The 24,434-nt window shown below is 36.2% G+C and overlaps 2 protein-coding genes across 7 annotated transcripts in view; both read left to right on the top strand.

Annotated features, from left to right (window-relative positions):
- Window positions 1-11,122, top strand: part of macf1b (microtubule actin crosslinking factor 1b) — a 29,409-nt gene extending 18,287 nt beyond the window's left edge. For all 4 annotated transcript variants that reach the window (XM_077720920.1, XM_077720918.1, XM_077720919.1 and 1 more), the window contains 21 exons: window positions 725-922; window positions 1,151-1,279; window positions 1,362-1,532; window positions 1,602-1,757; window positions 1,855-2,061; window positions 2,402-2,521; window positions 2,606-2,775; window positions 2,854-3,013; window positions 3,344-3,538; window positions 4,349-4,474; window positions 4,624-4,767; window positions 4,900-5,088; window positions 5,170-5,284; window positions 5,366-5,532; window positions 5,717-5,879; window positions 6,663-6,817; window positions 6,909-6,983; window positions 7,051-7,168; window positions 7,903-8,048; window positions 8,179-8,293; window positions 9,517-11,122. In XM_077720920.1, coding sequence (XP_077577046.1) covers window positions 725-922; window positions 1,151-1,279; window positions 1,362-1,532; window positions 1,602-1,757; window positions 1,855-2,061; window positions 2,402-2,521; window positions 2,606-2,775; window positions 2,854-3,013; window positions 3,344-3,538; window positions 4,349-4,474; window positions 4,624-4,767; window positions 4,900-5,088; window positions 5,170-5,284; window positions 5,366-5,532; window positions 5,717-5,879; window positions 6,663-6,817; window positions 6,909-6,983; window positions 7,051-7,168; window positions 7,903-8,048; window positions 8,179-8,293; window positions 9,517-9,545 — 3,048 coding nt within the window. In that variant the 3' untranslated portion in view covers window positions 9,546-11,122. The remainder of the gene's footprint in view (window positions 1-724; window positions 923-1,150; window positions 1,280-1,361; window positions 1,533-1,601; window positions 1,758-1,854; window positions 2,062-2,401; window positions 2,522-2,605; window positions 2,776-2,853; window positions 3,014-3,343; window positions 3,539-4,348; window positions 4,475-4,623; window positions 4,768-4,899; window positions 5,089-5,169; window positions 5,285-5,365; window positions 5,533-5,716; window positions 5,880-6,662; window positions 6,818-6,908; window positions 6,984-7,050; window positions 7,169-7,902; window positions 8,049-8,178; window positions 8,294-9,516) is intronic.
- Window positions 11,123-12,251: 1,129 nt separating this feature from the next.
- Window positions 12,252-19,330, top strand: slc52a3-2b (solute carrier family 52 member 3-2b). 3 transcript variants are annotated; one of them, XM_077721729.1, is made up of 5 exons: window positions 12,252-12,328; window positions 13,070-13,125; window positions 16,042-17,122; window positions 17,286-17,409; window positions 18,706-19,330. In XM_077721729.1, exons 3-5 carry the CDS (start codon window positions 16,089-16,091, stop codon window positions 18,916-18,918), a joined length of 1,371 nt encoding a protein of 456 aa, XP_077577855.1. In that variant the 5' UTR covers window positions 12,252-12,328; window positions 13,070-13,125; window positions 16,042-16,088; the 3' UTR covers window positions 18,919-19,330. The 3 variants fall into 3 exon arrangements, with proteins under 3 accessions (XP_077577855.1, XP_077577854.1, XP_077577853.1); XM_077721728.1 differs by lacking the exons at window positions 12,252-12,328; window positions 13,070-13,125 and adding an exon at window positions 13,142-13,307; XM_077721727.1 differs by lacking the exons at window positions 12,252-12,328; window positions 13,070-13,125 and adding an exon at window positions 14,277-14,473.
- The last annotated feature ends 5,104 nt before the right edge of the window (window positions 19,331-24,434 follow it).

Raw genomic sequence — 24,434 nt, 5'->3', positions numbered from 1 at the left:
CCTCTTACTTATTCAAAAGCACAAATAATGTTAGTTTTTTTCATTTTCTGAACTGCTTTATCCATTGGGGGATGGGATAGTCGTACCGAACGATGAATGAATGAAAATAATCAAACATTAAAGCAGAGATTTGCATTTATTTTCAGTTAATTTAAGCACTTTTAACATTTAACGGTTTTGGGTGTCACAAGTTTCTAAAGTTTCACTATCAAATATTTTCCATGATGTTTTGCTGCTGTGGTGATTACTGAAGGAAAAAACTGAAAGTCAGTCAGTGGTTAATGATTCCTCGCTGGATAATCATGCTTTGTACTGTTTGTTCTTCAATGTTATACACCGTGCGCAAACTCTGACAGTGAGTGTGCCACTGCCATCCATTGAGTGAATTTATTATTACACTTTATTCTAACAAAAAAGTAGTAATATGTTTTTCTAAGTCTGATGCGCCCAGGGATTGCTATGCACCCCCGCTGGCATACCCAAAGGGGGTATACCCCACTACTAGAGAAGCACAGCGCTAAAGCAAAGTCGATGAGTGAATAATTTCTCAACTTAGAAATAGCACATTTCTTAGCCTTGAAGGAAAAACATAATCATTTGCTATATCTTATCAAATAACAACCACATGCTCTTATTTGAGTTATACTTTAATCACAACCACAGTATTTAAAACACACCATAAAGCAAAACTTAAATTTCTCATGTGATTTATCTCATCTTACAGGTTTTGCATAATGATGTCATGTCTCACGTCCGCACGATGGAGTCCCTGCACCAGGCAGGCAAGGAATTGCTGGAAGCTGGGACTGGGGACAGTACGCATGGTCTTCAGTGTCGTCTGGACCAACTTGGTGAAAGCTGGGAGTTTGTTCGCTGTGAAACCGAGCGCTATCTGCTCGAACTAGAGAACAGACTCAGTCAGGTAATCCTGTTCACTTCAAGGGTACAATTCTGGGGGTCACTTTGTGAAATGGCTTCTCCTGAAAATAACATTGTTTTTGTTGTATCACTTCAAACAGAAAGTCTAGGTGTGTTTAGTCAAAGAATGAAAAATAACTACAAATGTTTCAATATTTTATGTTGAGTGTTTGAGGCATCCCATTTCTGTTGGGAGCTTTTGCTTAATAAAACATTTTATGTCATTTTACAGGTGCAGGATATTACATTGGAGATCCAGGACCTCCTACAATGGCTAGACCACACAGACATTCGATTGCCTTCTTCCGTACGCTTGTGGGGTATGCCAGAATCAACCACTGAGAGGCTTAATGCTCATTTGGTGAGACACATAAATTCCTATATGTTTTAGAATAATCCCAAAGTTTAGCATCTACTTCCTCTGCTCTGTACACCTTCAACAGGAGTTGTGTAATGAAATGCAGTCAAAGCTTCACACTTACACCAATGTAAAAAGTGCCATTCAAAGAATGCTGGAAAGTGACAATGTTGTGCGGGGATCAAGTACAGAACACAGCATGTCGATCTTAGAACAAAGATGGTCTTCAGTATACAACAAAGTTCAAGAACAAAAGGTATCTCAACTTATTTATTTGTTTGGTTAACCTTATCAGTGAAATCATATTATATTGCTACCTTTGTAGGCAAAGCTCACAAAAGGCTTGATTCTGGCTAAGGAATTCCACAGTGATATCCAGAACCTTCTCACCAAGATGACCAAATGTGAGGAGTCCATTCGACACCTTACAGCTCCAAGCTTTGTTTTGGACACAGTTTGTAACCAACTAGAGGATCATAGAGTAGGTTTTTTTCCAGAATATTTTTTTAATTTTTTTTCCCCCTCCATGTAATACATCATGTAATGATAATTTTTCCCCTGATAATTTATCTGTGAAGAAATTAGTGGATGAGATGAATGGTTATGGGGAGAAGAAGACCACAGTGGAGAGTGCGGGCAGTAGACTTGCCGAGCTAAGCAAGAAAGAGGATTGTGATGTCATCCATAACCTCATCATGACTATTCAGGATCGCTACCAAAAATTACAACAGAGTATTTCAGAAAGAGGCAAGATGCTGGATGAGGTCAAAAAGAATGCCAAGCAGGTACACGTCTTCTACACTAGACTTCCATATAAACATATATGTTAACAGGTATTTATGGTAATGGACGAAACTTTTAAACCTTTAGTTGTATTGTGAGCTCACAGTAACTGTCAAATTACCATGTAGAACATAAAAAAAATAAGGAAATCAGCTTTACTACCGCCCTAATGGCTTTAACATTTTTTCATAAATTAATTAATTTGCTGCCATTGACTTAAAAAAGCTTGTTCATTGCCAACCTTCCTGTTCAAATGGAGTTGATGAATATTGCTGTTTGTGGCTATGAATGAGTAAGCATAACATAAATTTAAAATGACATTTTTAATTCTTCTTTTTCAAGTTTAATGAATCTTGGCGCCTCCTCGTGGATTGGATGTTTGATGTAGAAGAAACCTTGGACAACCATAAAGAAATTGCCTTGTTATATGAGGAAATTAAACAGCAACTAAATGAGCAGAAGGTGTGGTTAATACATTTTTACAATAGATTTTTTTGGCATTTTCACTTGATCACTGATTCCAGTATTTTTAATCATTATTTTTAGAGGTTTCAGGAAGTGCTTAGATCTAAAAGACCCATGTATGAGGCAACATTGAAGAATGGTCGCAAACTGCATGAACGAGCGCAAAGCATCCAAGACAAAGAGCACCTGCTTAACCTGCTGGCGGAATTGAAAGACACGTGGGACACTATCAGTGGAAAGTCAATGGAGAGGTATTAAGTTCTTGGGAGATTATTTATCTCTACTGTATGGAAAATCTGATCAAAAGATGTATGCGTTTGATCTTGCAGACAACACAAACTAGAAGAAGCTCTGCTGTTCTCAGGAAGGTTCACCGATGCCCTTCAAGCATTAAATGAATGGCTATATAGAACTGAGCCCCACTTGGCTGAAGATGTTCCAGTCACTGGGGACAAGGACATAGTTACCAATCTAATAGACAAACACAAGGTGTGGCTAAAACATATTACTATACTTTTACATTACTGTTACTTCGTCATGGCCCATGTGTTAAAAACAGAACACGTTATAGCTCATTGACAAAAGTTTGTATTTTCTTTATGGTACCACTGATCACCATACTTCATTATGTAGCAGACATAAGAACTGAATTGGAAATATTGCCAATTATCTCATTTCTTTCAAACTAATGGCCTATTGACTTTCATTAAGGTAGCAATGTTCTTCCATGGATTTTAGTTCATGGTGGATTTCGCAGGCTTGGCATGAACGATTTGTCTTTTGATTCTTACATTTGCCAACAATGTTCTTCTTGGTTAGGTATTCCAGAAGGAGCTAGGAAAGCGAGCAGGATGTATCAAGACCCTAAAGCGCTCTATAAAGGACCTGACCAGGAGCAGTACTGCCGATTCACACTGGCTGCAGGAACAAATGGATGAACTGGACGGCCGCTGGGAAGTGGTGTGCAAACTCTCAGTCAGCAAACAAGACAGACTCAAGGCCGCACTTCAAGAGGTAGTCCAGATGTAGTATTAATGATATGATATGTAAACTAAAAACATACTACTTAAACTGTTTTACAAAATAATTGAGCTCTTTAGTGGCTGTATTTTAAATATTTTAACACGATACTATAACGTATACCTTGGCATGCCAGAAAGAAATATACCATATTTTTGGACTATATACACTGTACTGGCCAAAGAATACACAAAGAGGAAAATACAATATGTAAGTCGCACTGGAGTATAGGCCACATTTTAAGGAGGCCATTCTTTTTAAATTATTTTATCATAAACCAAGAACATACATGCATTAAAGTAAAAATAGAAAAATGAGCAACAATTATCTAAATGTTGTTCTAGATATTATTGAAATGTAAATTAGGGAGAGATTTTGCTTACATTTGAGATGTAGCGTTGAAATGTGATAACTGTCAATCATTTTGCGACATGTACTGAGCCCATATAGCAATATCCTTTACATATTGAATCCAGTTTTACCTATGAACTAAAGGTACCTGGAATTCAGTGTTAATTTTTGGCAGTCATGTTTACATGTAGGATTTTTTATAGATTGCCAGTATTTTTAGACTGTATTGTTCACATCAAAATAGAATATTTCTGCTATAAGAGCCCCATTTTCTAAAAAAAAACTGTTCTTCAGATTGACATTGAAATACAGTATTTGTAGTGTCTCCAATTCAATATTGGTTACAAAGGAAAGTCACATTATAATTGTATCTACATTGTACATTACATCATTGGACTTAATGACTGTTAACAGACTTGCTAACTATTATCTCTTAAACTTTGCTTTCATAAGGCTGAAAAATTTGATGGCCTTGTCCACTCTTTCATGGAGGATCTCACTGAGGTGGAGAGACTTTTTAAATATGGTGTTATACCAGATGAAGAGGAAGGTTTGCTTGCCTTGCAAAAACAGAATGAGGTGAGTTACTTTTCCACTTGTGCGCAAAAGATCCAAGTCTACAGGCAAGTGTGGAGGGAAAGACATGTATATCACAAATCAAGACTGACATTGTAAAGACATGGATCAAATGATTGTGTTTTGCTTATTTCTTTTTATTATCTTCACAGGAGACAATGGTTACACTGGAAGCTAAGACAACAGAGTTAGAAAATATCCAGTGTCTGGGTGAAAAGATCCTCTCTTCTTGTCACCCAGACTCAGTAATAACCCTCAAATCCTGGATGGGTGTGACCAAGGCACGCTATGAGGAGGTGAGTGAATTTTTGACCTATAAATGAACATGAGTTTGACATCAGGTTTTGTAAGACACGGTCATGTAGATAAAATGTATTATTATATACAGCATTCATCATCAGAGAACTTTTGTGGTTTTTCAAAAATAGGTTCTTACATGGGCCCATCAACAGAACTCAAGGATACAAACTAATTTAGCAGTACTGGAGGAAGAGAGAGAGCAAGTTGAAAGGCTATTGGAGTGGATTTCTTCTGCACAAGAGGCACTAAGCATCAGAGATGAAGAGCCTATGCTTGACAACATAGAACAGAACCAAGAACTAATTCAACAGCACTCTGTATGTTTTACATATTTTCACAAGTGAAAAAAAACATTAATCAGATTTTTAGATTATCATTCAACATTTTTTTGGTTGCAGGTTTTCATGGAGGAGTTAAATAAGAAGTTCCCTGAAGTTGAACATGCAACAAAGTCCTGCAAACACAAAAATACTTCCAAACGGCAAGTTTCACCCAGCAAACGACCACTCATTAGTAAGTCTACGTACACTATTACATTTCATCCAGTAAACAACATGCATCATGAAATTGGACTTCCAATCTTTCTCTTCTCAGAGAGGAGGAGCTTTTTGAAATTGCAGCCCCCAGCACCACTACCCCTTGAGCACCTCAACCCTCACACCCCACAGCTCAGTCAGCTAATCAATCAGTGGCAGAAACTGTGGCTCCTCGCACAAGCAAGACAAAAACATCTTGAACAACATCGACAGAAACTCAAAGAGGTTATTGTCTGTGTGTGTGTGTGTAGATAATCAAATATTTATATATATTTGCATTTACTTTATATAAATGTATATACAGTGCATGCAAATAAGAATATTCACGTATTTTTAAAGTTGATTTTTAAAGCAATTATTCTCATATGCTATGTAAAATCAAGCCTTACATTTTTTGTTCCTCTACTAGTTGGAAGAATTTGCCAATTTTGATTTTAACGTTTGGCGAAAACGCTACATTCAGTGGATCAGCCATTTGAAGTCTCGCATTTTAGATGTGTTCCGCAACATTGACCGGGATCAGGACGGACGTATCAGCCAGAAAGAGTTCATTGACTTTGTCCTGGCTTCTAGTAAGTACCACTGTTTATCTCCTTTGATTGATTTGTGTAAACATGCCGTTACCTAAAGAGAAATACACTAGTGGTAAAATTACTGATTATTGAGCACACCTGTACCTCTACTTACAAAATTAATTGGTTCCAAGACTTGTTTCCTAACTTGGAAATTTTGTGAGTAGAGATGTACTTTATATGTAAATTATTTAATTTATTCCACTGTCCTCACACAACTACCAACTCAACCCTTTAAAATTGGTCAAAGTGTCCCGAATGTGTATGAAATATGTGAGGAAACACAAAAAATAGAGAAAACTATAAAAACATTTATATATGTCTTAAAATAAATGAAGCATATGACAATATTCCTTGCACCGCTGAAATATCTCACTCTGCGGCCATTATAGATGTAATACCCGTGTTTGTCCGCCAGATAGCGAAAGAGCCCATTTTACCAGGGCTGAAAGTCCTCCACTTTATAGTACATTGTATAGACTTTTACGTGTGTGTGGCACGTTGCATTTGTAAAGTTTTTAATCATTGAAAGGGGGGAATTTAAAATAACATAATGGATAAGGAAATGCTTTTTCTTTTTTAGGGAATTCGTAACTTGGATCTTTTTCGTATGTCGAGTCACTCATTTGCATATAAAAAAATTCATAACCTGAAACTTTCGTTCCTAAAGGCATTTGTAAGTAAAAGTATGAGTGTATATGCATATAAATCAACTGACGAATGATCCTAGTTACTACATTACACAAAATAACACACAAGTATGCTTTAAAAAATTCACTGCAGAATTTCCTACAAATTCGCTGGAGATGAATGCAGTGGCAAATATATTTGACATAAACAGCGATGGCTTCATTGATTACTATGAGTTTGTGAGTGCGCTGCACCCCAGCAGAGATCCCTACAGAAAAACTTTGGATGCAGATCAAATTAATGAAGAGGTACAAATATTGCCTTCTTACTTGCAGTGTTTTAATCGATTGATTCAGTTAAACTGTTTTAAAAACCTTGCCCTCAATCCTTATATTTCAGGTAAGTCGTCAGGTATCACAATGTCACTGTCCCAAAAGGTTTCAAGTAGAGCAGATCAGTGCCAACCGATACAGGGTAAGTTATTGTTTATCTTTCTATCTATGTATATAAAGTCAGTCCATATACATAGAATTTTTTTCAGTTTGGAGATTCCCAACTGTTGAGGATGGTTCGCATGTTGCGGAGCACACTCATGGTCAGAGTGGGAGGAGGTTGGACTGCTCTAGATGAATTCCTGGTGAAGAATGATCCCTGCAGAGGTTAGGTTTTTGCAAATTGCACTCGTACCAATACCATTTTATCTTCAAGCAACTGTACAATGACAGAATGTGTCAATGAAAAACAAATGCTTTCACAAAGATAAACAAAATCTAGATGGATAAGAACATCAGTTTTTTTCAAACAGCGGCAAAATGAAAACAATAAAGCTAAGGTTTTCGTGCTTTATTGTAAAGAAAAATATGATGATTAATTATTCTCTGGATAAAGTGTGAAAGACGTACCCAACCAATTGCCACTGAACTGTGGTAAATTTGAGAGAAAATGTTGTTGGTTTTTTTTGTGTGTTGATTATTGTTAGTTTTTTTGTCTTAATGTCTTTTAAAAAATTTAATTTATTTTTTTATAATCACAGTCTTTTATTTGGAAGTCCAAAGTATTTTAACAAAAGAAATTGATATAAAGAATTAATAAAAATAAATAAAAAGAAAAAAAAATACTTCACTTGATTGATGTTTTTCAAAAAATATTCCAAATTATGTATACTTGAATTTCATGGGATTCAATAATGGTAAGCAGGACTCTATATTTAATAAACCACTAAGTTATTTACTTTTTTATCTTGAAAACCACACAAAAAAGGGTAATTACAAAAACCAACTTATAAGAGGCATTAGCAAGGTCTTTTAAATGCAGTATTCATAAAATACAGTTTAAAAATAACTGACAATTTCAACATTACCAAGTTCTGTAATTGCTTCTCTTTTGCCAACAGTAAAAGGTCGGACCAACCTGAAGATCAAGGAGAAGTACTTGTCGCCTACAGGAAGCATCTCCAAAGGTTTAACTGTCAGCAGGTCCAACTCGAGCCTCAGTCTCTACAGTAGTGCCTCTGCCCCTACGAGCCCAATGACACGGAAGGCAAGCTATTACGTTTTCACATTTTTACCACCTTTCCTGTATTCGAGGTCACAGCCCTGGATGTTAAGTATTCAATTTTCATTTTAAAATTTATCACAACACCTGACTTGCTACTGCTTTTTCTTTTTAGGCTTTACTCCGTCGAAGTTTTTCAGGTGATCGTTGCATTCGTCCAAGGAGTTCTATTGCGGCATTAGGATCTGAACTCCTGTTTGTCACAACGGAGGGGCAAGACTCACCATCAGGTAAGGCATTTGTTGTCTTAATGATATATATGAAAGGTACATGAGTTTATTTTTAAGTAGTTTACCTTAGCTTCAAATCATGGACTGCATTTACCGATGCACGTCGTTGTTTGTTTTCATCTGTGATTGAACAAATAAACCCACAGTGATGTCAGGAATTATCTATTGCACAAGCTTGTGGAGGAATCACTGTGATAAATTAATGTGTGTATATTTTAATGTGTACCTCCCAGTAGTAATAAGAGTAGTATTAGTAGTACCACTCAAACTTCATGAGCAAACTGCTCCAATCATATCAGTTTTAAAGCCATTTTTTTAAACTAGATGCCATGTTTTACCTCATTTCACAGGTGGCTGGCTAGAGTTAGATCAAATCTATTTGAAGGCCATCTAGAAAATAGTTCCATGTTTTGCTCTGAGCAATTCTTGCCGTTTATGGCAGTTCGATAGGCTATTATGTTCTAGCAACCTTTGACTGAAAATAGGCCGTTTGACAGTGAGCAGTACATTTCTCCTTGGAATAGTGTGATATTCTTGATATTTCGTTGCAACATGATCAAATTCAAGAAATATATCAAGACACCTCATGACTGATTAAACAAACAGGCCCAGAAAATTTGTCTTCTCCATGTTTTTCCACATTATGGAACTTTCCTTTCTTTACGTTTCATTCTTTGAATGTACTGCCAATGTGTATTGCCAGAAAGTTCCACTTTTTCCAAGAGCATTCTCCCTAAAGCTTTGTTCTTTGTCAAAATGCCTTTTAGCATGTTTCCAGTCTAACATGCAGTCCCAGTACTCACTGGTTGTCCCCAATGAATTCTAAATTGACAAAAAAAAAAACAATGCTGGATACTGACGTGAGGCACAATGATTGATTATTAGTTTTAAGAAATGTCTTAACTAACAAAAGGACACATTGGTCATGGTCAAATAATATTATATTTTTTCCAGGGACACTATCAAATGTTGTTTATTTTTCTTTTTGTTTCTGTTTCATTAGGTTTCGATTCAAATAATTATGCGGCAGGACAATTCAAAATCAATGTCAAAATACCATTGGTTGAGTTCCACTCAATTTCATGAATTTATTTTTACTTTTGTCAGTTTGAAGAAATATATCTGACCTTTATACTTTTTCCCTTCATTAAGAGATTTTGTTTAAACAGTATGTATTTCATTTCCAATGCATGACTTTGTTTTCACTCTTGTTCACCCTCCAGAAGAAGCTGAGATGCTACTCGCCCCTTGACTGCATCTGCCGACAGACTTGTGTGCTCTAAACCCAAACAACATTTTCGCCCTTAATTGTAAACACAGTGATAAGTAAGAATTTTGCGATAAAAGGGCTATGAGGGCAAAGACAAGAAGCTGACCTTGGTGTGAAGGTCAATAAAAAGAAGGATTTGGAACATTTGGGTATATCTGGGAAAGTAAAGATATTCAAACTGTCTTTAAGTCTGAAAAAAGAACATTATCACATAAAAGAAATCATACAGTAATTGCATACCGAATAGTTTTATGAATGTGATGTAATGCATGATCACATTTTGAGCAGCTGTTAGCAATATTATGAATGAAATAATAGTAGAACCAGACAATATTTTTTACAGTAAAAGTGGATATCAACCGCTTGAGTATGAGATTAATGTTAGGTGGTTGGCAAAAAACAAAATTGTGTTCCTTTATGTTCCTCACTGAGTATCCAAAAAAATACAAAAACCAAAATGGCTACGAGTATGAGAGATTCCAATGTTTCTCTTCAATTTTAGGATGTCAGTCATTTCAAGAAGATGATCTTGCTGGCAGGGCCACAGTTGAGCTTCTTTTACGGTTTTTGATGCCTTGATTGTAAGTAATTGTGTATTGTTTAATGCTCTACATTTTTAGGATAGTTCAAATCTTGAATTTTTTGTATCTGAAAAATACAATGCCATTTTTACAAGCTGAATCGTTTGTCAGGATTTTTTAATGTATTTCTTTGAATGGAAAATTGCTGTGAAAGTATCGATAGGATATTTCTTTTTTAACTGCAGTAAAGTATATGTATTTCATTGTTTACCACATATAAAGCACTTTCTTCCATACTACTTAATTGTTCGATTATTACACAAGAAATGTGGTAGTTATGAGATACATAAAATATAAAACTAATAGTTTTCTGCATATTGTTAATCCGCTTACTCTACTTCTACAGATAATTTGGAAATTTAACTATTTGTTTTTGGTTGATTAGTTAAAAAAAATGACTAAACATGTATTTTATTTCTCCTTTTTCTTCCTTTTATGAAAAGAGCAAAAATGTACCCATAGATTTAGTCCTCATTTGAGGATGATTAAGGATACTACAGAAATTCACCCTGAAGTGGCATGAAATAAAATTTCCCTGGGGTCAAATATCAGGCTCTGCTACTAAAAGAACTGGTTAATGTTAACGCTAATTGTACGTAGAGCTTTGTGCCATCTTTGTTAGTCATAAACATGAATGCACCTGGTTTTTCTTCTGGTTTATTATCTCTGACATTAAAAGCCTGGGGATGAATCACTAGAATTACATTTGGTCTATGCAGTTTTAATTTGTATTATTTAAATATTTTTTAGCGCATTGAATACTTTCTATAGACGAATAACCCCTTGTGTCAATTTCTTTGTATTGGAATATCAGTTTTGGTAAGGAAAAAAACAAAACATTTTACCTAAATGACTATGCACCCTTAAATTGAACTACTACTGTTTATATTTTTGTACCCAGCACTCTACAATATCCTTTGTGGAGACCTACTGTTTTCTGTCTAAGTGTACCAATAAATGCATTTGTTTTTAAATACACATGTAGATTCTATTAATTACCTTAAAAGTATTATTCAACTTCTGAATATGTTTGTTTGACAGATTCAATTTGGCAATAATCAAAATTTTACTGTATTGTGGTGGTAATGGTAGTGGTATTCAAGCAGTAGTGATTGGTTGGATTGGAAAATGTTGGCCAGATTATTTATTTAAGCCTGTGTTTTGTTTTTGACCTTATATGTCCAGCGGTACAGTTTCATTGGCATCTGTTAATCCTCTGATCAGTTTGCCCTCCTGCTGTTAAAAACAATAACCAAAACGGCCGACATACTGTGTCGAAAACACAGTCATAGTATTTTGAACACAGTCCAGCATTTTTTCACAAAGAAAGCAGTGTATTGTTCCATGAAAATACTGACAATGATCCTAGCTCACAATAGCACCATGCACCTAACTTTTAGCAGAAGTATATTCGAGCTAGCCTGTAAACTAGTTCTTGAATATGTATACTATATTGAAACATTGAATTGAGAAGATTTACTAGCTCATTAGTATTTACATAAGCCTAATTTCTGGTATGATATAGTACTCTCATCTAATCTCATTTTCTCAACTGTTTTATCCTCAAGGGTCTCGGGGGGTGCTGGAGCCTATCCCAGCTGACTCCAGGCCAGAGGCGGGGTACACCCTGAATTGGTGGCCAGCCAATCGAAGGGCACAAAGAGACAAACAACCATTCACGCTCACAATCATACCTAGGGGCAATTTAGAGTGTTCAATCAGCCTACAATCAATGTCTTTGGAATGTGAGAGGAAACCGGAATACCCACAGAAAACCCACGCAAAGGAGAACATGAAAACTCCACACAGGTGACCTGACCTGGTTTAGAACCCAGGACCCCAGAGCTGTGAGGCTGATGTGCTAACCACTCAATCGACCTAGGCACCCAGCAATTAAACAAATGAATACAAATCGAACAAACCACTTTGCCACCATTTCTGTACCTTTACTTTCACTAATATTCCAAGGTTTGGGTTCACAGATGATCACTGTTATCAATGAAAAGTGCAAAGTCACTTTATTTTTTAATTAGATGGGTTGCAAAATGAATAGAAATTATATTCTAAATAAGATGTTCAACGTATTTTTTAAATAATTGTTTTATTTGTTCTTCTTTTCTCTAGAATTAACATCCTACAGCTGATGAGCCAAAGCACATCTCCAATGCAAGGACCAGTTAGCTGGTAGGTATTCTATAAAAAAAAAAAACTTTTTTTTTTGTCAATGTCTTGACTATAATTTTGATTCATTTTGTAACTCATTTGAAAAAATAGTGACTTTTGATGGCAAACACAAAGGTGGGTTATTCCAAAATTTTGAAGGATAATCTGAGTTAATCATTGGAGATAAACATACACAATATAGTGTATATACATCTAGATCCATTCACTATGGACACATGTACTCACATAAATATTTGTGCATCATGTAAAGCAAGGGGTGTCAACTCGATTTTATGTGGATTGGACCATTTTAGATATAATATCTAGATATTTTTTTTATAAATGGATTAAAAGAACTGGATTAAAATCCCTGAATATGCAGGTTTTTTTAGATCTAAAACAATGTTTATTTTATCTTTTTTTAAATATATTTTTTGATTTTCCCCCCAAAAATTTGAATTAAAAACACAGTAAAAATGATTTAAAAATTACAATTATTAATTTAAAAGGGGGAAAACCATTGAATTTAATATACATCTATACTCCTCATTTTAATTTGATCCTAAAACAGAAAGTCAGCACTCATGATTAACTTTCTCAGGCCACACAAAATGATGTGGCGGGCCAAATTTGGCCCCCGGGCCGCCACTTTGACACCTGTGATGTAAGCCTTAATTGTTTTTGTTACATTCTAACACCATATTTTAGTCCATCCTTTTTTTTTCTTTAAAACCTCCCTCTACCCTTGTTCTCTTCCTCCAGCCGGGCATGTTTCTTCAGACTTTTGTTCCCAGGCTATACTCTTGGCTCAGGCTTCGGTAAGTCACATGACAACCTCCTAGTGATCCAAATGAGTTAAACTCCAGAATCAAAGTGAATAATGTATACTCGACTGGAGCAACAAAGGGGCACTCCAGATTTGCTTTCAGTGCCTTTCTTTCTTCCACGGGTGTAAAATCTCCAACTATAGCTGGCTCAGCATTTATATTTTCATTGGCAGGTAGGTAATATTTAATCTCACTTTGAATCCATACAAAAAAACCCAAAGAATATTCAAATTATTCTTTTTTATTATCACCATCATACCATTGTTGGTAAATAATTGGAAAATGATGTTTAAGGAGTACCAAAACTTAAAATATATATTTATGTACTGTATTATGTTAAAGTACAATGTCAAGATATGATGTAACATACTTATATGCCAACAAATTTTATCATGATTTAATTTACTTGAACCACAATAAAATGTTTTGTTTAATGTAACTAAAGACCAACAAATGAATTTGCATTCTAAATGTGACAGAAAATATGAAATTTTAAAATTCAGATACCGACGCCAATGGAAAAAAAAGAAAAATCATGGGGTCGCGGAGGGTGCTGGAGCCAATCCCGGCTGTCTCCAGGCCAGAAGCGGGGGACAGACACCCTGGCCAATGTAGGGGCAATGTAGAGTGTCCAATCATCTTTTTTGGAACGGGGGAGGAAACTGGAGAACCTGGAGAAAACCCACACAGACTCCACATAGATGGAAATGACCTGGATTTGAACTTAGGACCCCAGAACTGTGAGCCCAACATGCTAACCACTCATTCGATCGGGCTCCCTAAAAAACGTTAAATCTAGACATTTAAAATGTACATATATTGTCCCATCTATTTTTTTTAAGTAGGCTGATTGGGCATTCTAAATTCCACCTAGTGGTGTAAGTGTGTATGGTTGTCCGTCTCCTTGTGCCCTGTGATTGGCTGGCTACCGATCCATGGTGTCCCCTGCCTCTGTCAGTTGGGATAGGCTCCAGCACCCCTCTGCGACCCGATTGAGGATAAAGTTGTTCAGAAAATGAGGTGAGATGTATCAGATCTAAACTACACAAGGGACTAGAGATGTAAATTAGCTGTCGGCTAAAATCTTAGCTCTCAAAGGCGGCTGAGTTGTCATGTACGCGTGCGCAATTCTCGGTCGGGTCAACCGCCCGGAAGTAGTAGTATAATAAAGCCGGCCGTAAAAGCACGCAAACGCTCACAAGCAAAATAAACGCGCACGCTCGCACGCGTCCATACATAAACACAAGAAAACCTTTTGGAATGATGTAAAAGATCGTAAGAAGTATTTATATTAGGTTTGCTTTTGGATGTCGGGAGGAGAGATCCATGTGAGCGCACGGTAAGAGAATAGGTTTTTAGATACATATATAATGTACTCAAGTTCACAGTTGGATGATCGCAATGTCAACAGTATAATACTAATATAATAATAATAATAATGTAGTAATATGAGGCGGGGGGCAGATATTGGAATATGCTCAGGCAGTTTACATGCTGTTTTTATTATTTTAGTAAATATATGGCATTACTGCCCGGTGGCTCCAGAACACTGTGATCATGACAAGGATAAACTCTGTTGAAAATCAATGAAAATGTGACTTTGTCACATTATTTCTTTAGTTTGAGTGGAATTTGATGTATATAACATGATCGAGGATTGTGTTTTTACAAATATTGGCATCCATGTTGAGCATTTATGAGAGCAGTGTGTTAGTGTGTTAAAGTTCATGGCATCCTTCACCAGAGAAGGACAAGGTCAATTGAGCAAGTCTCCGTTTATCTATTATATATAATATAATTTGCTTATAGACCACAATCAAATGTTTTTATCTTACACAGATAACCCAAGTATACATAGAAAATGTACTTATAAATGCTGATTATCTTCTTAACTAAGGTCAATACAACAAACCATATACCAGCTGTGGAATATGTGTGAAAGTTATTGATTCCTTAATAAAAACTGATTATAATTGGCATCAATTACTAAAATTTATAGCAATCTTCTGCATCACTAGAGCAACATTTTGTCCTACATCTAATTTCTGAATAGTTTCAATTCTATGATAGTAGATGCTTTTGAAACATAAATTTACATTTGTAAGTTCATACTTCTGTATCTAAATAAGTTTTAAATCTGGGTATTAACTTTCTAAAGCTTTGGGTCCCTATGGGGGGTGAAATTTTTGTCAACTGCACCTGTGAAGCCCTCTGTGACTCTAGTTAAGGGTTATAAAAATAAATCTAGCTAAAGCATATTTATCTCAATTTTTATTTAAAGAAAACAAACCTAAATGATTAACTAAACTGCTTTCATTTTTAAGCTATTTGTCTTACAGTGGCTATATAATGATCCATATATCAGCTATTTTACATGCAAATGGTATCTGATCTCAAAACAAGTAAGGATGAATATTACGATGGCCACACTAACTAACTCGTCTTGAATCAGTTGAAACAGAATTTTGTACTACAATAAAACTATTGATCCTCAATTGTATGGTGGTTTTACTCATGATGGTTGGGTGGAAAAAAATCCTATCCCAGCTTGCCTGCGGGCCAATTTTGGGTAACGCTGTAGTGCTATGTTTTTACCAGGAAAACATCATATCCCAGCTTGCCTGAGGCCAAATTTGGGTAACGCTACAGAGCTCTGTTTTTATCAGGAAAAAAAAATCATATCCCAACTTGCCTTGGGCAAAAATTTGGGTAACGCTGCTATGTTTTTACCATCAAATTGAGTTAAGAGACAAAAACAGATGCAACAGATTCATATATTTTTCAGGCAAATGAATCGAATCCTACATTTGTTGCCTTTTTTTTCATAAATTAAAACAAGTTTTTCAACATTGTGATCTTTTTTGCATAACCACTTAAACTACTTTCCTTTTTTTGTGTGTGTTTCAGATTAATCACTTCTTCATTTCCTTATTTACTTCCTCAACACTGTCATCATGTCGCTGCTGACTCACATACTCGCCTGTCTGTTTGGCATGGGTTCCTGGGTAGCCATCAATGGAATGTGGGTGGAGCTCCCACTAATCGTACCACAGATCCCTGAACTCTGGGCCTTGCCATCCTACCTGACGGTACTCATTCAGACAGCCAACATTGGCCCCCTCATCGTCACTTTAATGCACCATTTTCGTCCTGGAGTGCTGGATGAGAGGCCTGTTGTCTACTGCATTGCTGTGTTGGGAATCGTTGCCACATTCCTTTTGGCTTTCTTTTGGAAGCACACCGTGACAATAGCTGGCAGCCCTCACAGTGTGCCCCTCTTGATATTATGCTTCCTGCTCTCGGTGGTGGACTGCACCTCCTCTGTCACTTTTTTGCCATTCATGATGCGCCTGTGTCCCCAGTACCTCACCAGCTACTTTGTTGGCGAAGGCCTCAGTGGACTGGTTCCTGCACTGGCGGCTTTAATTCAAGGTGTTGGTGTAGTCAGGTGTCATAATAGCACGTTAACAGTTTCTTTGAACAAAACAATAGCCAATTCCACTGTTGACCCTGACAAACTCCAAGCAATCTATCAACCAGCTAAATTCTCTGCTCAGGCGTTCTTTTTATTCCTCAGTGCAATGATGGTTATTTGCTTGATTGCCTTTATCCTGCTTAACCATCATCCAGCCATTGCTCGGGAAAAGAAAGATGACTCGTATTTCAGGGATGAACTGACACCAGGAAAGAGAGAGCAAGCTTTCTCTATGCACCCACAAACACCAGAGCAAAAGCCAATGTTAAATCCCTTTGGGTCTGCGAAGAGAGCACCTCGCAGCTCCTTTGGCAAGGGCACATACAGTAATGCTGAGGTGGCTTTTATTTTTGTTGTACTCGCTTGGGCCAATTCTCTTACCAATGCAGTGCTACCATCAGTGCAGTCCTACTCCTGTTTGCCTTATGGGAACCAGGCCTATCATCTTGCTGCCACAATGGCAGCCGTCGCCAACCCACTGGCCTGTTTCATTGCCATGTTCATGCCTATTAGGTACGTGTGACTATTTTAGTATCTACAAATTCTCAAACACAAGCTAGTCAAAGGCTGAAAATATTTCTGTAATGCCATGTACTATATTTTAGGCGAGAAGGCATACTATGTACCTGTATACCTAATCATGTTATTTAATGAGTTGTATAATTTTAACTTTTAGGTCACTCATCTTTATGTGTGTTCTGACGGTGTTTGGGACTGGATTTGCAAGCTACATCATGGCCATGGCAGCATTGAGTCCTTGTCCTTTACTGGTCCACAGTACATCTGGAACTGTTGTTATAGTAAGATTATTTCATAACACTCAACCTTTTTAACATGAGAACATTACACAGTCTTGTGTGATATATCTAATACAGGGGTGGGCAAACTTTTTGGCCCCGGGGGCCACATTGACTTTAAAAAATTGACAAATGGGCAGGGTCAGCACAAGATATGATACATATAAAAAACTACATCTGTTATCAGTACATATGAAACATAAACAGAAAAAAAAGGACTAAAGTATTAACATACTCATCACTCATCATTAAATTATAAAGTACAAAGTAAGGTAAAAAATGCATGTTTTAAGAAATATTAAAATGTAATTTAAAAAAGATAGAGGGGCTGTAAAACACGTAAAACAAATAAGAGTGGACAGAGCTACTATCACTGGCTTCCGCGATACGGCGCCATCTTGGGGAAAAAGAAAAAAAACATTATTTGGACGTCGGCGGGCCGGATTAAAAGGCGTAGTTTGCCCATGTCTGATCTCATAGCACAGGGTGCCTAAAACTTGAGGTGGAAAACAAAAAAGTTGATTTTTTTCATACTACTGAGATTTCGTTGAACCACGAAAAGTCGTCGTGACAAGCCCGAGATGGAAGCTGACTACCCCTGCCTTAGTCTAGCTATCCACCATCTTGCATACATGAATGAAATAAACCTCTGAATTAGTTCTAAAAAATATAATAATAATAAGTCTGTCACCTAAAATTAATGTTTGCGCTGCGCCCTCACCATGCCAGCATGTTCCTGAAAATAATCTCCGTCCAAGTCTCAGGTTTATGACATACTGCAAAAGGTGGGAGAATGGTCCTGTATTTAGCTTATCTTCCCATCAATTTTAACCATCTTCGCTGTCGCTCCTGACAAAACAAAAGCAGGGCCAAATCATTAGGCTGCTACCAACATATTGAGCAGTGTGGATGGTCAGGGTGATGAGCAGTGTTGCTTGTACGGCCAACAGATTGGTTTGCATTGTGGCCACAAAAGTTAAATTTTAGTTTCTTCTGACCAGAGCACTTTTTTTCCACGTTTGTTGTGTTTCTCGGGTGGCTTGTAGCGAACTTTAAATGATCCTTTTTTGTAGCTTAAGTGAAATATCCACTAGATTTTGTTCCACTCGTTGATTATTGATGAAAAACAAATCTTTATGTTTGAAGCCTGAAATGTGCCAAAGGTGTAAAAGTTCCAGTTGGCCCAAATTCTTTTGCAAGGCACTCTATTGAATATAGTGTGTATTTACTTAATTTTGTCTCTTTCCTAAACTTAATTGTTATTCTCATTTTGTTTTTTCCCTTTGTTGTGTTCTTTAGGTGCTGGCTTGGGTCTTATTTGTTCTCTCCTTGTCATACGTAAAGGTAATAATTGGAATAATTCTAAGGGATGAGGGCCATAGCGCCCTTGTGTGGTGTGGGGCAGTGGTACAGTTGGGCTCGATGGTAGGTGCCCTTTCCATGTTTCCGCTGGTAGGCTTTTATGAGCTTTTTAAGTCCGGGGATGTCTGCAACACCAACTGCCTCATGTAACAAATATTTCAGACACTGCAGAAATACAACTTGCACTTACACTAGTGGGAATATTCATTGATGAGCCTTACATATCCCAATATCTACAATAGAGCGGAGGGATTACGTACTACACATGACTTTTTTCACTGTCTTTATGCTGAGAGAGTCAGGACCACAAAAACAAGACCAGATCTAAATATGTCATTGTTAAGTTGCATTACATTTTTTTCTGTCCTATGTGAACATACATTAGTATGAAAGTATTACAAGTTTTATTTTGAATTTGCACTTCTAGATATGATGCTTTATCTGATTGTTTGATTTCATAAGAGTACATTGTGACCGTTTGCCTTATATTACAGCCTGCTGTGTAAATGTTACTGAATGAGATAAGCTGCTGAAATAATAAACAATGAAACTCAATTGGAAATGATGATTTTTATTTGTTTCTATTTTTGCTATATGCATATAGTTGAAGTACCTGTGGCTTACGTATATGTATGTATATATATATATATATATATATATATATATATATATATATATATATATATATATATATATATATATATATATATATATACACATATACATATATATATATATATATATATATATATATATATATATATATATATATATATATATATATATATATATATATATATATATATATATATATATATATATATATATATATATATATATATATATATATATATATATATATATATATATATATATATATATATATATATATATATATATATATATATATATATATATATATATATATATATATATATATATATATATATATATATATATATATATATATATATATATATATATATATATATATATATATATATATATATATATATATATATATATATATATATATATAGGGCGAGCAATGGAAGCTTTGTAGAATGTAAATAAATGTAAATGTTCAATTTTATATAATTTGTGAACAAACTTTTAAATGGATTATTATTCCTGATGAAAATGTGTTAAATTTTATTGGTTAAAATTACAAAATAAGCGCAATGTCAACACTGCCTGTCAACGAAATGGTGATATGTCATGAGAATACTTAGTAGTTTTTGTCTCTCCAATAGTCAAATGCACTTGTAAAAATTGAACACTAGATGTCGCTGCTAGGTTGAGGGTTGAAAAAAAGAATTGGTGGCCACAAAAAGGATTGCCCAAGAACTGCATACTATACTATAGATATATGAATGTCGCTTGGGCTTCTGCCTATGATACAACGTCTGTATCGTATCCCCCCTCACATTAAATCAGCGTGCATGTGTGTGTGTGTGAGTAGTGTGTTCATTTATCTTTCCTTTAATCCATAGGGACAGGTAAGAATGAGAAAGTCATAACTAGTCAGTGTCTGATTCAGATCCCAGAGGTTCTTGGTGAACATCTGGGGTCATCATCTCTGTGTGGCTCATACATCACCTGTTGGCTCTTATCTCTTCCAGTAGTTTCTATGACTTATAGTGTGTGTTGTTTAAATACTGCAGACCAGTTTGGAAGGATTTGCAAAGAGGTGACTGAGTACATTCAAGACAGTGGTTAAAATAAATGTGTGCAGCAAGTAATCAAAGGCAAAAGGCTTTATAGTACACTGTTATTTTACTTTATATTTACCTGTCTTTTTTACTTTATGTATCCTATGTAATGTCTAATTTCCTCTGAATTCCTCCCTCTCCTTTAGGCAATTGGATGTCGAGCACATGAATAAATATCCCCATTCATGCTGTGATTTAATGTATAGTTATGGGAGTAGAGTATACTACTGTGAATGATTGAATTTTGTAAAATGGCCAGGAACAATCACGTCTCGCCTGCTGTTATGCAATTGTTCATTCCCCACTCACAACGCAGTGTCTGCTAAAAAATTACAAAGAGATGTGGGTGGGGTGGAAGTAAGTGCCTTGGGACTGGAAACCCCAGTGTCTGGACCAAATGACTGCAAAAAAATATGTTTTCTCGTAAATGACTCAACAATATATTTTAGAATGAAACTATGCCATTGTAGAAAAAAAAACGGAGAAAGGTGAATGGATAGATTGGCTATTAATGGTTTTAAAGTAGGTCTTTTATAGAGAAATGCACGTTATACACAATAATACAATCATATTTGAGATGTTTTTCTGTCATTCAGACGTTCTACCTTTTAGCTCAAATACTCCCAATGTCCAAGTTGAATAACATGCTTAAAGTACTAAATTCTCAACTTTATCCAAACCTTCTACCTGTGTTGTTGAATTTCACCTCCACGTTAATTGTTCCAATCCATCGGAGATTACCTTTCCCGTTAGGTCCATTATATTTAAATGGGCTGGGCCTTTCTTCTTCTTCGCAACAAGACATAAAGTAATCAAAAGTTGAAAGCAAACACTCAAGGAGGCACTTAGCAACAAGAAAAAAAGAAAAGCTTTTATGATAAAACATTCATATAGCGTACAGGAGACAGGTAATCTTTGAAGATGATAGGGTTGTCTTGTGGTCAGTTTCAATATAGTATAGCTTGGGGAGCCTTGTAGATGAATACTGCTAATAACATCCCCGCCCACCCATCATCCACTGGACCATTCAGGCAGGAGTACTATACCTGAGTGTGTCTCTTCTCTGGCGTGAATAATGCCTTAAAGAGCTGTTGGAGGCTGGACCAAAGTATAGTGTTCATTACCTTGACGGACTGATGACAGCTGAAACACACACACACACACTCGCAAACAAAATAATTGCAGTCATTGCATATGATAATGATTATCAATTAATCTGAACCATTAAAAATGTTATACACTTTCATAACTTTAAGTAGAACAGCCAGCTTTGCTTGACTATGGTTATAGACTTGCACGATGAATACTAGGTTGAGATTTGTATGGTAATTTTTATAAATAACTAATTTCGGTAATTTATCAATCATACTTAATCCGTGGAGCACTTTTGTAAACCGTACTTGCTTTTCCCTCCTGTCACTGGTTTACAAGGGCACACACAGAAGCACACATATAAAGGTTAATCATAATTTCGTAATCACTGAAAAACCTGAAAATGGATACACAGCATCCAGGCGCAGACATATTAAATCAGGGGTCCCCAAACTGGTTTTACAGGGCTGCCACGAGTTCTGGGTTTTTTGTTCCAACCGATTCAGCACAAACAATGTAACTATAATTATGTGGGGCTGCTAAAACAACCATTACCTGACTGCAATCAAACGATTACACTTGTACGACAGTAAATTGGTGAAAAAGTGTCGTCTTTGTTTGGAATGAAATCCTATGTAAGTAGAGGTGTACTTTATATGTAAATTCTCTAACTCCTTCCACAGTTCTCACACCAATACCAACTAAACCCCTTAAAATTTTCCCAATTTTGTATGAAAGATGTGAGAAAACACATAAATGAGAGAACATTACAAGGAATTTATTTATTAATGTCTTAAAATAAATAAACCCTATGAAAATGCACCCCACAACGCTGAAATTGTTCCCTCCGTGGCTGTTATTATGGTAGACGTAATACCCATGTTTGTCCGCCAGATGGTGGCAATATCCCATTCTACCAGGGCCAAAAGCCGTCGACTTTGTACCACATTTTAGACTTTTAGCTGTACCCTATGTTTGTATGTGTGTGTGATAATATGTGCCGTACTGCATTTGTACGTTTTTGGAATCGCTTAATAAGGGGAATTGCAATCATTAATAAGGGGAGCATTTAGTTGAGGTGGACAGGTATGTAAGAGAGAATCTTGAAAACTGGATCATGGTTGTTGTGAGACAGCCAATTGAATTGAATTGAATGCTTTTATTGTCATTTTATGATATAGAATGAGAGTGATGAAATGAGAACCCAGTAGATGTTAACGATGTTCTAAAGTGAGAATCAATGCATCCGCGGCAATATTTTCAAAACAAAACAACGGGTAAGGATTTACTTTTTGGGGAATTTCGTAACTTGGATCTTTTTCGTATCTCAGGTCACTCATTTGCAAATAAAAAATTCGGAACCTTAAAATTTCTGAACTAGATTTATGACTTCTTTCATTCATTCATTCATCTTCCATACAGCTCATCCTTGAAAGTGTTGCAGGAGCTTGCCTAACCCAGGTTTCTTCGGTCAATGGCAGACTACACCATAGACTGGTCGCCAGTCAGTCGTAGGGCACACAGAGAGACAGACGACCACTCACTCTCACAATCACACTGCCAACGAGTGGGAATCAAACCCATGCTGCCCGTAGCAAAGTCAGGCGGAAGAACCACTGCACCGCCGGGTGGCCAGGTATGACTGTTTTTATCTTTATTATTTTGAATCTAAATGCTAGTAATAATAATAATAATAACAATAATTCATGTGATAAAACAGAACAGTGCAACCTTTGTTGTTCACAAATGTCATTCACTGATAACACCACAGTGAAGCAAATGTGTCATATTAATCAAATACCTTGCATTTACTTTTATTTAAACTGCTCCCTTGTAAAACTATTACACTGGATTTGTGGAAAATTGTAGCTCACATACAGTGATTAAAAAATACAGGCCTGATGATTGAGATAGAAAACAGTCAGTGGATAAATAGGTTGAGAAAGCAGCCATTTGGCAGAATTCCCAGATAAGACAGTTTTAGATCAGCAGGCTGTTTAAAGTTGATGATGGAAGAGTTTTTGTGTCACCTCATCATATTGTATGTCCTGACCAGTCACTGAGCAGACAACTGAGAATAGACTCAACAATTTGTCAGGTACACAAACTCTCTTTGCTTCATGCATTCATGTGGTGAATCCTCACATATTTGTGGACAAGGCAGGTAGGACGTCAGCTTTTGTAACCTTGGGATGGAGTCAACCTGGCCCTGTTTCAAGATTTTCTACTAAACTAAGCTAACAGACTTCTGTCTGTGGCTGAATAAATGAGTGTACAGACATGTGCAATCCATTTTATCATCTAACTGTAAAAGAAAGCCAATAGCCATATTTTCCAAAATGTCAAGCACTGTCTTTTTCTAATAAAAAAAAAGCCTAATAGTATTTCACTAATCATGATTTCACTGTGCTTCATCTTCAGAACGAATAATTAAAAACCACACTGAATTTGTGCATATGATCATTCACAGTTTCATAATCTATTATTTGAGAAGTTTTAGCCAACTCCTGAAACAATAAGAACGACAAAGCAATCCCCAGTATGAGCGGAAGTGCTGGATTGTATGCAGGGTCAGTTTTAGGTCAAAAAGGGCATCCATTAGTGGCCTTATTTAGAGTCTGATTCCTTTAAGAGGAGTGATTGGCCAGCAAACACAAAGAATCATTACCTTTACCCGCCCCCTCCCTGCCAGCAGTCAATAATGAAGGATCATTAAAATGAATAGATGGACATTCCCCTTTTCTCCGGATCCTTATTGCGAAATCAGTGTCAGGGGAAATGAAGATTGAGCTTTGAGAAGGCGTCTAAAAGCCTCACCGTGTTTGTCATGAACTCTACTGTAAGAGTCTGCACCTGCCTCAA

Source organism: Stigmatopora nigra, chromosome 7 (assembly GCF_051989575.1).
Source record: "Stigmatopora nigra isolate UIUO_SnigA chromosome 7, RoL_Snig_1.1, whole genome shotgun sequence".
In the NCBI taxonomy this organism is placed as follows: Eukaryota; Metazoa; Chordata; class Actinopteri; order Syngnathiformes; family Syngnathidae; genus Stigmatopora; species Stigmatopora nigra.
Note: the sequence above shows the minus strand (reverse complement) of the source record. Positions and strands in the feature narration are given on the sequence as shown.